Source organism: Arvicola amphibius, chromosome 1 (assembly GCF_903992535.2).
Source record: "Arvicola amphibius chromosome 1, mArvAmp1.2, whole genome shotgun sequence".
Taxonomy (NCBI): domain Eukaryota; kingdom Metazoa; phylum Chordata; class Mammalia; order Rodentia; family Cricetidae; genus Arvicola; species Arvicola amphibius.
Window position 1 is genome coordinate 67,181,635 of NC_052047.1, and position 17,250 is coordinate 67,198,884.

The 17,250-nt window shown below is 44.0% G+C and overlaps 1 protein-coding gene across 3 annotated transcripts in view; it reads left to right on the forward strand.

The window, feature by feature from the left end:
* Window positions 1-17,250, forward strand: part of Pisd (phosphatidylserine decarboxylase) — a 47,760-nt gene that overhangs the window by 13,258 nt on the left and 17,252 nt on the right. The window contains exon 3 of one of the 3 annotated variants that reach the window (XM_038320323.1): window positions 16,190-16,365. In XM_038320323.1, the coding sequence (XP_038176251.1) occupies window positions 16,190-16,365 (176 nt within the window). Of the gene's footprint in view, window positions 1-16,189; window positions 16,366-17,250 lie in introns of those variants that run through there. The other 2 variants (XM_038320313.1, XM_038320341.1) reach the window with 2 other exon arrangements.

A 17,250-nucleotide genomic window follows, 5' to 3' on the forward strand; every position in this document is an offset into this window, starting at 1 on the left:
AATCTTAAGCACTGTTGACAGAATCAACAGCGGTTGAGGGAATGGATTCACTCTGGGTGAGGAGATGCAGGCATGCAGCAGACAGAGAAAAAGATGCTCCTCAAAGAAAAGGGAAACTGGAGAGCCGAAAAGCCCAGTCTCTTCTCAAGGGTGGGGCCTTTCAAGTCTCTGAACTGCTTCATGCCTAAAAAGACTTGACAGTGAAGAAGCAGAGTGCCTCAGAGCAGGATTGATCCAAGGGGCCATTATATAACCAATGGCCAAGATGTAGAACACAGGACAGCAATTGTGATGGTGTGTATCTGTGAAGCTTGTCGTATGAGTGGGGTAGATCTGTAACATAAAGTGACACTTTTGGTAGTATTATAATTCCTACTGTGAGCGTAGTTAGAAAATAGCTGGGGCAGTTTTTTTTTTTAAATATTTATTTATTTATTTATTATGTATACAATATTCTGTTTGTGCGTATGCCTGCAGGCCAGAAGAGGGCACCAGACCCCATCACAGATGGTTGTGAGCCACCATGTGGTTGCTGGGAATTGAACTCAGGACCTTTGGAAGAGCAGACAATGCTCTTAACCTCTGAGCCATCTCTCCAGTCCCATGCTGGGGCAGTTTTGCCCTTAGGAAGAGAATAGGCGTGAAAGCCACCCAAAGAATCCCCATCAGGCTTGAAGATTTCTCTGCCACCATTGATTATCTACTGTAAGATAAACCGTGGAGGAGGCGGCCATCGACTCCTTAAAGAGTTCAGGGAGCCGTCCAGCCTGTTTAAGTATGGAAGTCAGCCACCGAATTTCTGCTACTATAACCTCATGGAAAACATTAAAAGACAAGGCTAATGAGGGGAGTTCCTCAACATTGTAATTAACATAAGTTTTGATTGACAAGATGAGGCATAATTGTGTAGAAACACTCTCAGCAGTACCTTACCAGCAAGAGATGCTGCTGCCCGTGTGCTCGCTGTAGTGTCCTGTGAAGGGGACAATATGGGTCCAACCTGGGGAAAATCTAGGTTCCTCTGCTGAAGTCACAACTAATTTACATTTTAAAAGAGAAATATTTTTTTTTTGGTTTTTTTCGAGACAGGGTTTCCCTGTAGTTTCTAGAGCCTGTCCTGGAACTAGCTCTTGTAGACCAGGCTGGCCTCGAACTCAGAGATCCGCCTGCCTCTGCCTCCCGAGTGCTGGGATTAAAGGCGTGCGCGACCACCACCCAGCTGGAGAAGTATCTTTTTAAAATAATGTTATCCAGCAATGTCCCTGGGGTCATGGTTTTGATATCTTTTGGTTCCCCCCAACCCCCAAAATAGTTCTCTGTGTAGCCCTGGCTGACCTGGAATTCGCCCTTGTAGTTCAGGCTGGCCTTGAACTGAGGGGTACACTGGTCTCTGCCTCCTGAGTGCTGGTATGAAAAGCTTGTACCACCACTGCTCAGCTCATTTTGCTGTCTTGACTAATTCCCCAAACCTGTGAGTTTGTATACCTTTAGTCTTAATACTTGGAACTTGGAGTCAGGAAGAACAGGAAGTTCACAGCCAGGCTTACCTACATGTTACCGTCTAGGCCAGTCTAGATTACAGTGAGACCCTGTCTTTTGTTTTTTGTTTTGTTTCTTTATTTTCAAGATAATGTTTCTTTGTGCAACAGCTCTGATTGCCCTGGAACTTGATTTGTGGACCAGGCTGGCCTCGAACTCACTGAGATCTGCCTGCCTTTGCCTGAGTGTTGTGATTAAAGACTTTCGCTGAGACTGCCCGGCTGAGAGGGAATATGAGAGGACAGAGCATATCATATTCCAGCTGAGAAGTGCTCTTCTAGGAACAGGTAGTGTTATCAGGAAGAGAAATAGATATCCAAATAACATCTCATATGGTTAGCATAGTGTCTGATCCTTTTAAACCTGGCTATACTTTTCTGCTGGGTGTTGAAGACTATGTAGGTGGCCAAATTTAATTTTTATTTGTTTATTTTCATTTTTTGGTCAAGGCCAGTTGAAGACCTGGTCCTCCAGGGTTACTTGGGCCTAGGAGAGGCCTCAGTCTCCTCGAGTCTTTCTTTTGTGAGTTAATCTCCCTGTGGGGAGAAGTCAAAGGCCTGTGACTTGACCATTGCTTCATTTGGGAGTGTGGAGGCATTTTTTTCTTCTTTGTTGACCCTCTTCTTTGCAGGGTTGGCACTGGTCAGAGTCCACTCCTCCCTCAACAAGAGAACAAATGATTTTTTTCATAGTTATAGTACAGGATATTTTGAGAGATGCCCCATGGTTTCCTGGGATTTAGCTGACCTTGGAGGTCAAGGAGGAATATAGTCTCCCTTTTAGTTCCTCTGACCACATCAGTATATACCTCCAAATATGGTTATTGAACATCCAGAGGTTTGTTTTGTTTCTCAAGACGGGGTCCTGACTGTCCTGAAACTCATTTTGTAGTTCAGACTGGCCTTGAACTCAGAGATCTGCCTACCTCTGCCTCCCAAGTGCTGGAATTGAAGGTCTGCACCGCCACCACTGTCTGGCTCAGTTTGGTATTTTTAACCAATGTGTAATATTTAGGTGAAGCCTGAATGGAAATTAAGCACTTTAAAATAAACCTTGATTAGACATACCTAAGTTTACTACATCTAGAATCTGTGGGTCCATCCTGTAATATTTAGCAATATCTGGGTGATCCTGCACGTAAAAGAAAATTTGGACATAGAAAGTTTTAGGGGAATTTTCCTCTTGTTTTTGGAATAGTTCTAATTGAAGGATGACATTACAATCAAGAGTTGCCCCTGGGAGCCACTTTTAGTTTTTCCTAGAGGGTATGTAGGCCATGCATCAGTTGAGAAAAAGTCTAAAGTTTTCGAGGGTCTAACCTGCTCCAGTTGTCCAGGAGGCAAGTGGAAAACTTGAAAGAATCTTGGAGGATTTCGTTCCCATATGTAAAGTGAAAACAAAATTGAGAGAGGTGGATGGAGGTTAGGTTCACCTCATCCTCCTCAAGTCTCTCAAACCAGCACCCAGAGAAGGCAATATCTTGCCAATGTGACCTACACACCCCAAGGCTGGTTCCCAGAGTGGGACTGAGTTGCATTTATCCATGCCTGCAGTTCCACACATATCCTAAGTATCATTAGTGGTTGTTTTAGTTTCCTTCAAACCTCCTCCATAGGACAGATCAAAGAAAGCCCTGATTCTGAGACAGATACTGGCCTCACCCTAAGGACAAATGGAGGTAGAGAGTGTGCTAGTTCCCCCCAACCTTATCTGTTGGACAGTCAAGGTTAAGACAACACAGCTTTCTGAGAGACAGAGCTTTTGGGTTTTTATTTGTTTTCCTGAGATCTAAATAATGACCTGTTTTGTGCTGTAAGCTAACCTCTAGCTCCTGCAAAGGGGAGTAGGACCCCAGTGAATCTGAAGGGGATCACTGTTCTGTCTTAGGGTCTGCCTAATCTCATGTCCATTTTTTTTTGGGGGGGGGGGCTTTAAATTTTTCTTACCTTTTTAAATCTAGATAGAAAGCAAGCATGATAAACACCTGTGATCTGTCTGTCTACTTATCTGACTGCCTGTCTGTGTGTCTGTCTATCTATCCATCCATCTATCTCTCCAACTATCCAAATGTAAGTTGGCACAACAGAACCACCAAACCATGGGTAGAAAAGAAGTTTATTGGGGAATAGACTGCCCAGCTGTCTCAGGATAGAGAACAGCAGCCCAGCCTGGGAGTGCAAGGGCCTTCACAGGGTTACTGAAGGCTTGGGATTTTTTTTTTTCTTGTCTTGGGCAAAACAGGATACCCTAGCTGAGCCCACCAGAAGGGGCCTGTGCCTGATGTAGTCAGGTCAGTTTATGGGTAGCAGGTGTCCCTTGAGGTAAATAGCCTGTTAGAGAGGAATGAGAAAGCTGCACTTGTCTGATGAGCAAGGTCCCCGAGTCACTGGGTTTTCTGAGAAATGCTGAGTGTTAGGTTTCTGTTTTCTCATGACTATCTGCCCCAGCTAAGCTTGGGTAGCCATTGCAGGGCACCAGCAACTATGCCAATATCTTAGGGGGCCCACTTTGTGTCCTCACCCTAAATTAGGAGGATTCTTACAATTCATCTTATGAAAATTGTGTTTAAAGGGTGGTAAACATAGAACAAAAAAATGTAAAAGAACTCAGAAAGTGGCCATATTAGATTGTTTCTTTTTTAAACCTCTGTTATTGTAACTGAAAGGTTTGATATTAAAACAGAGCAGAACATTGAGAAAAAATACATCTTAGAGGTCTGGTGTTGCCTCTTATGTCTAATAAAAAAAGAGATACAGAAATAACCTGAGGGTTTAGTAGGAAAGGAAACTTTATGGGTGCTGCCATATTTAGTTTATGCCACGTGATTGCGTTAACAAGATCACAGTGAAATCACATGACATTGGTCTTTATAATATTACCAAAGATAGCAGCCAACCACACAGTTGCTTCTATCTTGATGAAGCCATTGCTTTTTATTCAGGTTTAGCCTGGCTCCCTGATAAGGTGAACCCCTCTCCCATCAGACACAGGTCCCTGTGAGATCCACACATCTCACAGATTAAATGTGGATCTTTAAAGAGACAGTTTAGTTAGTTAGCATGGGTTTAAGAGGAAGTAGTACCATGGCCTCCTCAGCTGGGAAGTCCCCATTGGCAAAATAAAGAGGAAGGAATTCCATAGTCTAAGCTCAGGGGAGCAGAGTAGCTTTGAGCAGTTGGAGGTCTCTCAGATAGCTTCTTTTTTTTTTTTTTTTTGAGAGAGAGAGAGAGAGAGAGAGAGAGAGAGAGAGAGAGAGGAGAATATTTTCCCACCATCCAATTTAAGTTCAAAAGAGTAGCAGTTCTGTCTCAGTCTCTAGGGGGCAGAAAACAAAGGTGCTTTGAAAAATATCCAAAGGTTTGTCTGTCTCCACATAGTAACTATTTCCCTAAAAATGTCCTCCCTTCAGGCACTGGGATCAGTGACCAGATGAAGGCAGCATTGCTATGGAGCGAGACCCTAGGTTAGTAGTATAGTTGCAGCGCCTTTTCTCAGGTTCTGGTCACCAAACTGTTTAATTGGTTTCCTAGGGTACACACTCGTTCCCTTGTAAAAGAGAAGAAGATAAATTCCCAGGCCCAGCAGCTTACCAGCTCACCTTCCATCTTTTCTGGATTCAACCTGATTTCTAACCTTGATGAGTCTGTTCCTCAAAAGAAATCCTGGACAGGCCCCCAAAATGATACAGTCTAGGAGCCTTGCTCAAGTTCATTTCTTCTGCTGGTTAAAAAGTTACAAGGCAGGAAAAATCTCGGTGATAACCGGTAGCATCAGAGAAATCTCAGACACAGCAGACAGAGTCAGCAGTTGCAGAAAGGAGTTTTCTGGGGGTAAGGAGACACATGCATTGAATACACAGAAGGTGACTCTCTGTGACGTAGGGGGGCTCAGGAAGCCAAAACATCCAGTCTCTTTCGAGGGATGGCTTTTTTAAGTCTCTGAAGAGTGTTTTGCCCCTAATTTAGGTGGGTCCCTTTGAAGAAGGCTGGTTGGTGTTGTGTGATGTTTTACTCCTTGGACTCTTTGAGGGAGCTCACCACCCAGTTGCCAAAAAAAAAAAAAAAAAAAAAAAAAAAAAAAAATCACACATGGAGGCTTATTCTTAGTTATGAATGCCTGGCCTTGGCTTGACTTATTTCTGGCCAGCTTGCCTTATCTTAAATTATCTTGTCACACGGTTGCTTCTATCTTGATGAAGCCATTGCTTTCTCTATTTTTTACACCTTACATTCCTCCTTACTCCATGGCTGGCTGGGTGACTGAGCCCTGATGTCCTCTCCTTGTTCTCTCTCCTCATTCCCTCCTTCTCAGTTCTCCTTCTATTTATACTCTCTGCCTGCCAGCCCTGCCTGTTCTTGTTCCTATCTCGCTATTGGCCATTCATCTCTTTATTAGGACCATCAGGTGTTTTAGACAAGCAAAGAATCACGGCTTCACAGTTAATCAAATGCAGCAGAAACAAAAGTCACACACGTGAAAATTATATTCTCCAACAGATTGGCCCAGAACTGTTCTATGTCTTGAGCCGGCCTTGAACTTGTTGAGGTACTCCATCAGTGGGGGGGCTGCTGGAGGGAGACAAAATGCCTACAAGGCCTTTGTTTTAAGCTGCCAGGTTTATGTCTCACGTCAAGAGAGTGAGGAAGAACCTTGCCATTTTGAAAATTTGCCACCTTTATTACCAAGTCATGGCCCCTCTCCCTGTCTGTCTGCCTACCTAGAAGTCTATCTGTCTAACTCCTAGTCACTCAGAACCACTTGTAACAACAGCATCAGGGGATCTGATATCTTCTTCTGGACTTGGCTATCACCTGTACTCACATGAACACGGATACACATATAATACTAAATAAAAAAGGGGCTGGAGAGATGGCTCAGAAGTTAAGAGCACTGGCTGCTCTTCCAGAAGGCCTGAGTTGGATTTCCAGCAACCACATGGTGGCTCACAGCCATCTGTACATCTAGTGCCCTCTTCTGTCATGCAGGTGTACATACAACCAGAACACTGTGTACTTAAATCTTTAAAAATAAAGAAAAAAGAAAAGAAAGAAAAGTCAAGAGAAAAACCTGTCAATGAAGCTGGGTGTTCTAATCCCAATGAAGCAGGAAGACGGCCTTGAGCTTGAGGCCAGCCTGGGATATGCAGCGAGACCCCACTGCAGACTGAGTATCGTCACTATGCAGTTCAGAAAGAGCAAAGCAAAGGGTTGCTCTTTCTCTTGTTATGGGCAGTCCATCAGAGATGAGCACTTAGACACAGTTCATAGCCAATTGAAAGTCTTCATTCCAGCTGGCTGGGACTACACTTAGGTATTTGGGACCCAAGTGTAGCCCCAAGTATTTAGGGTAAGGGGTTTTAAAGAACAAAAACCACATCCTGGTATCTTGCTCAGCAGCTGCAAAGGGGAGGTTTTGGGCAAACAGTTTAACAGAAGTTTAGTTAGTTAGGGCATCTTGACCTCGGGTTCTTAGAATAGAGTTGAGTAATTTTCCATGGGAGTCTCTATCAAGGAAATCAAATTCTTGTTAAGCCTGAAATGGACTCAACAAGAAAACCAGATGGTGCCAGGTAGTGGTGGCACACGCCTTTAATCCCAGCACTCAGGAGACAGAGGCAGGCGGATCTCTGTGAGTTTAAGGTCAACTTGGTCTACAAAATGAGTTTCAGGACACCTAGGACTGTTAAACAGAGAAACCCTGTGTCAAAAAGTCAAATAAATAAATAAATAAATAAATAAATAAATAAATAAATAAATAAATAAATAAATAAAACAAGCAAACAAGCTGGATGAGCTGGAGAGATGGCTCAGAGCACTGGCTGCTCTTCCAGACATCCTGAGTTCAATTCCCAGCAACCACATGGTGGCTCACAACCATCTATAATGGGATCTCGTGCCCTCTTCTGGCCTGCAAGCAAGTATGCAGGCAGAACACTGTATACATAATAAATAAATCTTTTAAAAAAATACAAGAGGGAGGATCTTTTTCACTGTCTTTCCCTGTCACACTCTGACAAGTCTTTCTTGACCAGAGCTCTATCTTTTCAGCTTCTGAGTTAGTGATGTTAGATTTCTGAGGCACTTAAAGAAACAGGAGGCAGGAAGAGATAGGAGACTGATCTTTCAGCAGATAGGACTATGTTTATTGATGCACACATCGAGGGGCAGCCTCACTCCTGAGTAGCTGCTTGAGGAGACTGCCAAAGAAAAGGTGGTTGTGACCCTTTATAGAGGTAGAAATGATTGCAGCACATAGCTCATGGTTCCTTCCTGTAGTCCCTACCTCACAAGTTGCCTATCCAAGGCAAGACAGGCTGTCACAACAGAAACCTATCAACCTCCAGGTTCATTAGGGGTGATTAGATAGTGGACAAGATTTATGACGTCTGTTTCCTTATTTAAAAAGGAACCAGTAAGCCAGTGAAATGGCTCAGTGGCTAAAGGCACTTACCACCAAATCTGATGGCCTTTCTGATTTTCAGGATTCACATGGTACCTGTATAACACATTCGAGCGTGTGCATACAAATACAGATTAAATAAATGTTTTAAAAAAGAGCCAGTGCTAAGAATGTAGCTCAGTGGTGCAGCTCTTGCCAAGCATGTACAGGACCCTAGGCTCAGTCCCCAGTACCACAGAAAAAGCAAAAGAATCAGCTTGTTGTGGTGACCATCACAAACAATCCCAGCTCCTGAAAGTAGAGGCAGGAATATCAGGCCAGTCTTTGGCACACAGTGTGTTTGAGGCTAGGCTAGGCTCCATGAGACCCTGTCTTAAAACAACCAAAACCAAATAACTAAAACCAACCACTAAAATGAGGTCTGTGGGGCACCTGCCTGCATCCAATCAGCCGCACAGATCTGCGCTTTGCTGTTAGGATTTTCAGTTGTGGCTTTCCCCCCCCTTTTTCTTTTTCATGTATGTGTTTAAGGCAGACAGCGTGATATTTTTAGTTTTTTTGAGATAGAATCTTGCTGTGGAGTCCATGCTGACCGTCAACACTACCCCTCTTTCTCCATTCTCCTGGGTGCTGGGCTTATAGGAGTGTCCTGTCAAGTTGGCCAGCAGCGTGGAGTGTTTTAATATTCTTTTTTTTTAAAAAAAGATTTATTTATTTATTAATTATGTATAGTGTTCTGTCTGCATGTATCCCTGCAGGCCCAGAAGAGGGCACCAGATCTTATTACATATGGTCATGAGCCACCATGTGGTTGCTGGGAACTGAACTCAGGACCTCTAGAAGAACTGTCAGTTCTCTTAACCTCTGAGCCATTTCTCCAACCCAGATTTAATACACTTAACACAAGTGGATTTCCCTTCTTAAGAAAATTAGATGTATTTATTTTATGTATGTGAATATTCTGTCTGCATGTGGACATGTGTACCGTGTGAGGGTCTGGTGTGCACAGGAGTCTGAAGAGGGTGCCTTGGTTCCTGGTCACTGGAGTTGCAGGTCATGAGCCGTGGTGTGGGTGCTGGGAACCAAACCTTAGTCCTGTGCAACAGCAACAAGTGCTTGTAGCCACAGAACCACTTTCTAGCCCTTCCTTTCCCTTTTTAAAAAAATATGTGTTTTAACTGGGCATGGTGGTGCATGTCTTTAATCCCAGCACTGGGAGGCAGAGGCAGGTGGATCTCTGTGAGCTTGAGGCCAGCCTATAGGCCACTCTATAGAGGCCACTCTATAGAGTGAGTGCCGGGACAGCCAAGGCTAGAAAGAGAAACCCTGTCTTGAAAAAATAAAACAAAGGGAAAAAATAACTTGTTTTTTTATTATTTTTAGCCTTGTGTACTTGTGTGTTTTTGTGTGGGGGTATGTGCATATGAGTGTAGACGCCATCAGAAGCCAAAGGTATTGTATCTCCTTGAAGCAGGCATTACAGGTGGTTGTGAGCCACCTAACCTGGGCTCTGTGAACTGTAGCTGAGCGCTTTCTCTGTCCTACCAGCCAGCTCCCAAATAGTGACACAGAGACTTCTTATTAATTATAAAAACTTGGCCTTTAGCTTATGTTTGTCCCGCTAGCTCTTTTTTTAATGTTTATTTATTATGTATACAATATTCTGTCTGTATGTCTGCAGAAGAGGGCACCAGACCTCATTACAGATGGTTGTGAGCCACCATGTGGTTGCCAGGAACTGAACTCAGGACCTTTGGAAGGACAGGCAATGTTCTTAACCACTGAGCCATCTCTCCAGCCTCTGCTAGCTTATAACTTAATTTAACCTGTTTCTAATCATCTACATTTTGCCTTGGGGTTTTTTACCTTTCTTTTATTCTGTATAACCTGCTATCCTGCTTCCATGTCTGTCTGTCTTGCCCCTGGCATCCCCCGTGCCCAAGATTCTTCCTCCTACTTATTCTCCCTGCCTGCAAGTTCGACCTATACCTCCTCTCTCACTATTGGTTGTTCAGCTTTTTATTAGACCAATCAGGTGCCATAGGCAGGCAGAGTAAAACAGCAACACATCTTTGCATACCTAAACAAATGCAGCCCATCTTTGCATAGTTAAACAAATATTCCACTGTAACAGGGAACCAGCTTGGGTCCTCTGGAAGAGCAGTACTCACTCTTAATTACTGAGCCGTCTCTCTCGGTCCTAGACTTTCCTTTTTACCACTAAATGATATGCCATTCTAGATACATAAGATTTTAAACATGTCCATCTACTGAGATAACTCACATACCATAAACTTCACTTTTGTAAGTATACAATTCAGCAGAGTATTGTTTTGGAGAGAAAAGATCTCACTTTGTATCCTTGGCTGGCCTTGAATTCATAGAGATTCATGTGCCTCTGCCTCCAGAGTGGTAGCTGTTTGAGCAGTTTGTAGTATTTTCACTGTTATATAAACATCATTTGTCTCCTCAACAAAAAACACCTGTTAAGCTGTTTTTGTTTTTTGAGCTAGGGTCTCTCTATATATATCCCTGGCTGTCCTGGACCTCACTATATAGACCAGGCTGGCTTGGAATTCACAGAGATCCATCTGCCTCTGCCTCCCAAGTGTTGGGATCAAAGGCATCTTATGTGCCACCAAACCCAGTAAACTTTTTTGATTTTTCGAGACAGGGTTTCTCTGTGTAACAGCCCTAGCTACCCTGGAACTAGCTCTGTAGACCAAACTAGCCTCTGCCTCTCATGCAGGCAGAACACTGTGCACATACATACATAAACTATGAAACCTACCTCTACCTCAACATCCCCTTCCCCCACCACCATACCATTTCCACCATTTTGTGTGTGTGTGTGTATATGTATGTGTGTGTGTGTGTGTGTGTTTGACAGGTTTCTCTGTGTTACAGTCCTGACTGTCTTTGAGCTAACTTTATAGACCAGGCTGGCCTCGAACGCTCTAAGATTCACCTGCCTCTGCCTCCCATGTGCGCCATCATTGCCTGGTCTTGTGTTCTTACTTTTAAAACCATTTTGTGCTGCCAGTATGTCCATGGGTGAAGGGCTGTCTTTGAGAGCTTGAGTAGTCTCTCAGGAACTGCATCACCAAATAACAAAAACTGACTCTCCCTCTCCCAGGAGCCACCAGTTACCAATAGCTCCTCAGGTGGGGGTGGGACTTTGTCACTTCTCAAGACAAAATTCTGTTGAGGTTTTGGCTAGCTTGCTCTCACAGGTTTGTGCATATGGGCCCATCTGTTATGAAATTGTCCGTTAGCCCTGTCATGTCTAGAAACACAGTTTTGCTGCAGTCACCCACTTCTGCTGGCTCTTGCATTCTTTCTGCCTTCTCTTTCCTAGTGATCCCTGAGCCTTGGAAGGGGTGTGATACTGACTTTTCATTTAGCGTAAGCATCCCACAATCTCTTTATTTTCTTCATGTTCACTAGTTGTAGGTCTTTGTATTTATTGCTATCAACTGCAAAAATCAGCTTCTTTGATGAGGGTTGAGAGGTGCACTAATAATCTATGAGTATAAAAATAAGTACTTAAGGGCAGTTTAATACCTGTCCGTTTAGCAGAATTATAGATGTTCCCCTACAGTCTGTGAGCCATCCAGCTTGAGTTTACAGTGCAGTTAACAGTGCCAGTTTGTCTTGTGAGCAGCCTCACAGCCAACCCAAAAGTTGGTTACTCCTTTAACATTCATGTCACAATGTGTGCCACTATTGTAGTTTGCAGAGCCCATAGTTGGTTCAGAATATTGATTACTTTTCTCCCCTGGTTGCATGCATAGTATCTTCCAACACTATAAAAGCTAGTCGGTAGGGTTGAAACTTCCAGGTCAATACTAGCTTTATTTTTTCATGTTCTGTGACTCGTGTGTGATGTCTTTTTTGTTTTTTGAGATAGGCTCTCAGTGTGTACCCCTGGCCGGTCTGGAACTCACCATATAGACTAGGCTTACTTCAAATTCACAGAGCTCTGCCTGCCCCAGGAGTGCGACACTGCCCAGCCAGCAGACATTAACATCAAGTTCCAGAGGATAACCCAGAACAATGGCAATATCCTGGGATGTTTGGGGGTCACAAAAGTAGCCCATACTTATCAGTGGGCTTTTATTTAATAACCCGTGTTACCTGGGAAAGGTATCAGTTTGTGTGTGTGTCCTATTGTGCCCCCAACCCCAATTATTTAAACTTTTTAAAAAATATTTATTTATTATGTATACAATATTCTGTCTGTCTGTATACCTGCAGGCCAGAAGAGGGCACCAGACCCCATTACAGATGGTTGTGAGCTACCATGTGGTTGCTGGGAATTGAACTCAGGACCTTTGGAAGAGCAGGCAATGCTCTTAACCTCTGAGCCATCTCTCCAGCCCATGATTTTGATAGGGTCTTAAAAGCCCAGGCTGGCCTTGAATTTATGATCTTTCTGCCTCAGTTTCTCGAATGCTAGCATTATAGGTGTTCATTATCACCCTGACACTTGTTTATTAATTTATCAATTGATGATTGTAGTGATGAGCAGCGGGCTGTGTTCCTGCCTGGCTCCCGGCTGCCTGGCTAGCTTATGCCCCGAAATAACAATGCACAAACTGTATTCATTTAAACACTGCCTGGCCCATTAGTTTCAGCCTCTTATTAGCTAATTCTCACATCTCTTGCTTTAACCCATATCTAACAATCTATGTAGCACCATGAGTTGGTGGCTTACACGGGAGATTCTAGCATATGTCCATCTTGGGTCGGAGCTTCATTGCATCTGACTCACTTCCCTTCTTCCCAGCATTCTGTTTTGTCTACTCCACCCACCTATGTTCTAACCTATCAGGCCAAGCAGTTTCTTTATTAATTAACCAATGAAATCATCAGATAGATAGAAGACACACCTACATCAGATGATCATTTGGATTGTTTTGTTTCCTGGTTGTAAACTGTGCTGCTGTTGACCATTCAGGGATTGTAGCATGAGGGCCTGCTTGTTGGGGTTTCTGTCCTGCCCAGTTTCCACAGCCTGTAAATTCCAAAGAAATCACACAGAGGTCTACATAAGTTATAAACTGATTGGCCCATTAGCTCAGGCTTCTTATTAACCATTATAACTTATATTAGCCCCTTATTCTTGTCTATGCTAGCCATTTGGCTCGGTACCTTATTTAGCGGGGCAAGTCACATCTTCCTTCTCTGGTGTCTGGACAGGACTGCTGAGGAATGGGCTTCCTCCTTCCCAGAATTCTCCTGTTCTCATTGACCTGCCTCTACTCTACTTCCTGTCTGGTTGTCCCACCTATACTTCCTGCCTGTCTATTGGCCAATCAGCATTTATTTAAAACATAATTCTCAGAATACAGAATTGTCCCACACTAAGGGGTAAGGTTTTTTCTTTTCTTCTTCCTTTTTTTTATTTTACTTATTTTTTTTATTTTTTTATTTATTATGTATACAATATTTTGTCTGTGTGTATGTGAGAGGGCACCAGACCCCATTACAGATGGTTGTGAGTCACCATGTGGTTGCTGGGAGTTGAACTTAGGACCTTTGGAAGAGCAGGCAATGCTCTTAACTTCTGAGCCATCTCTCCAGCCCACTTATTTTTTTTTTAAGATTTATTTCCACTGGGCAGTGGTGGCTCACACCTTTAATCCCAGCACTCGGGAGGCAGAGGCAGGCAGATCTCTGTGAGTTCGAGGCCAGGCTGGTTCTACAGAGTGAGTTCCAGGACAGGCTCCAAAGCTACAGAGAAACCCTGACTCAGGAAAATAAAAATAAAAAAAAGATTTATTTCCATTTTATATGCATTGATGTCTCCCTGCATATGTGTCTGTGTGTCTGAGTGAGGGTGTCTGATCCCTTGTAACTAGAGTTACAAACAGTTGTGAGCTGCCATATAGGTGCTGGGTCTTGAACCCAAGTCCTCTGGAAGAGCCGCCAGTGCTCTCAACAGCTGAGCCATCTCTCCAGCCCCAGGGATAAGTTTAAGTCACCTAAGTTTTAGTGCCTTCAGACATACTACCTTTGGGGCCTGTGGTGACTGGCTGGTTTTGGTTTTTGGTTATTGTGAAGATCAAGTCTCAAAGTTTGTGTAACATTTTGAGGAATTCCCAAGCTTCAATGTAGGTACCCCATTTTTACAGTCAGACTTCCAATTTCTTTGCCCTTTCTGACACTTACCTTTTTAATTTAATTTCTGACACTTACCATATTGATGGGTGTGAGATGTATCTCACTGTGGTTTTGATTTATATTTCCTTGACCAATAGTGATAGCACCTTGATCTGCTAAGGCTGTAACAAATGCCAAAACTGTGACTTTAGAAGGTAGACACCTGCGCGCTGTGAGGGAGCATCCGCTGCAGGCCTCTTGCCTAGCTTTCAGTGGCAGCTTCTGGCTTTTCTTGCTTAGAGATGGGTCGCTGATCTCCACCTTCGTGTTAGTGCTGTTCCCCCGTGTGCATGTGCACTGTTGCTGCAGTTCATCAGGCTCCCAGTCCTGCTGAATTCACAACCACCCTGACAACCCACTTTGCTGCAACCTCTGTAAAGACCCTGTCTCCCAGTAAGGACTGAGGTTAGAGCTTTAGCACAGGATTTTTGGGAGTCTCAGTTCAATCCATAATAAATGTTGCACATCTTTTCGTGTGTTTATTGGTCCATTTGTTTGTGTTCTATGACCAAATTCTAATTCTTTGTTTATTTTTATTGTGTCAGGGTCTTACTATGTAGCGTAGGCCATCCTGCCTCACCTTTCTAAGTACAAGGACCTGTAGTCATCATGCCTAGCTAGTTTAATTGTTGTTGTTTTTCAGGACAGGGTTTCTAGACATAGAGATCTTCTTGCTTCTGTCCACTGAGTGCTGGAATTAAAGTTGTACACCACCACTACCCTGCTGAGTTTAAATCTTTTATGTTTTTGGTTTTTTAAAATTTCATTTGTCTACATGTTTGCCTGCATATATGCATGTGCACTATATGTGATCCTGGTCTCCATGGAGGCCAGAAGAGGGCATCGGGTCAGAACTGGAGTTAGAGATTGTTGTGAGCCACATGTGCATGCTGGGAACTGAACCTGGGCCTTCTTCAAGAAGAGTTAGTGCATTTAACCACTGAGCCACCTCTCCAACCCTCCCCCTCTTTTAAATTTAGTTTAATTTTATTTTATTGGTGTTTTGCTTTATGTATGTCTGTCTATGTGAGGATGTTGGATCCTGGAGTTACAGACAGTTGTGAACTGCTGTGTTGGTGTTGGGAATTGGACCCGGGTGCCCTCGAAGAGCAGTTGGTGCTCTTAACCACTGAGCCGTCTCTCCAGGCCTTCTCCAGGTCCTTTTAAAGTATTCTTAGGGGGAATGTTGGTCAGTGTGTTTCTGTGTGTGGTACTGGGAGTTGACTCCAAGGCCTCGCACAGACTAGGTGAGCACTGTACTACGACAGCTGTCACTCGCCTCTGGCTGTCTGTTTTGGTTGTTATTGAATTGTCTGGAACGTACGAGGTTATACATTTTAGAATGTCAGTGCCCAGCCCGAATTGTACATCATCTCCTCTAACTTCCCAGAGAAGACCAGGGTGAGGACTGGTGCCCAGAAGTTGGTAGACAGCTGTGTCTACCTTGATTAGTTTCTGAGTCGCTTTGAGATTCTCTTTCTCTCTGTTCCTCCTGTCTTCATTTATTTATGAGTTTGTTTTGGTTTGGTTTTGTGTGACATGGTCTCATTGTGTAGCTCTGATTGGCCTAGAATTGAATATTCCAGGCTGACCTTGAATTCACAGAGATTTACCTGCCTCTGCCTAGGCAGTGCTGAGATTAAAGACGTGGGCCACCACACCTGACTTCCTTCATTTTTTTTTTACTGGTGCCAAGGATGGACCATAGGGTTTTGTACATGCTAGGCAGGTTCTGTCTCCCTGAGCTAGATCACTAAGCCTGTTTTAACCTTTTGTTTTGAGATAGGGCCTCCCTGAGTTACCCAGCCTGGCCTCAGGAGTAGCTGGGATCATAGGCCTACATAATGAAGCCCAGCTTGGTTTGGAGTTTTTGTTTTCTGTCCATGACTGGTTCCATAGCCAAGATGCCTGTCCTCTACTAAGCGGCACGACTGGAGAAGGGCCTCAGGATCTGTGCCTTGGCACCTGTCCGGCCCACTCACCTGCACTGAGGATTTCTTTCTGACTCTTGTGGAAGTGGGATTGCATTCCTCGTTTTTAATTCTGTCTCCCAGGCTCAGACTCTCCTTGGTTTTTGTTGTTACAGGTGCCAGAACAATGCATACTGCTCCTGCCCGGGCCTTGTTCCTGCTGCGCCCTGTGCCCGTCCTGTTGGCAACAGGTGGTGGGTATGTGGGGTACCGGCAGTATGAGAAGTACAGGGATCAGAAACTTGAGGAGCTGGGATTGGAGATTCCGCCCAAACTTGCTAGTCACTGGGAGGTAGGAATGAGTGGGCGTGACCTGCTTTCATCTCAGACAGCTGTCATTTTCTAAATTGCCCCATTGAAATTGTTTGAACAAATCACATCTGCTTTCCTGGGGCTCCTGTCTCTGGTGGCTTTTGAACTGTTGTGGGAGTCACACCTTTGATGTCCTGTCAAGCTTGTCTTCTGTTCAAAGACCTGCTACTGGTCTCCCCATGCACCTGAGTACAAAGTCCTTGCCGTTGAGATTATTTCTTGCACTGGTATTGCCGCCAACATCTTGGCTCTTGTTTTGGGCTGAGGAGGTGGCTTGTTGGCTTCTGTGATACGGATTCATTCTCACCAGGAACCAGACTGTTGTAATCAAATCTCTTTTTTATTATTATTAGTGCTCAGAATGCTCCACACCAGTTTTCACATGGTAAGGATGGGGCAGCTACACGATTCCTGAACATGCATGTTGTGTATTGGAGTACCTTATCTACCTATGCTTCCTCTGGCCCAAGCCATTCAGTAGTTGTTGAAATGTGATGTAAAGATGTTAATTTCACGGCCTGGGAATTGGCTCATCAAGTAAGAGCATCTGCTGTACAAGCTTGAGGATCTGAGTTCAGGTCGCCAGCCGTAACTACAAGCTGGATGTGGTTATGTGACTTGCAACTTAACTTCACTGTTGTGGGAGGGGCAGGTACAGTAAGATTGCTGGGGCTTGCTGCCTTTAACCTAGGTCGAGGTTCAGTGAGATGCCCTGCTGTAAGGGAACAGGGTCGAGGCTGGTAGAGCAGGACACCTGACGTCCACCTCTAGGCTCTGCTCCAGTAGCCGCACATACATGTCATGTGTTACACACTCATACATATTTACAAAACCCCATAAGACTGTCTTCTCTTCATCCTAATTT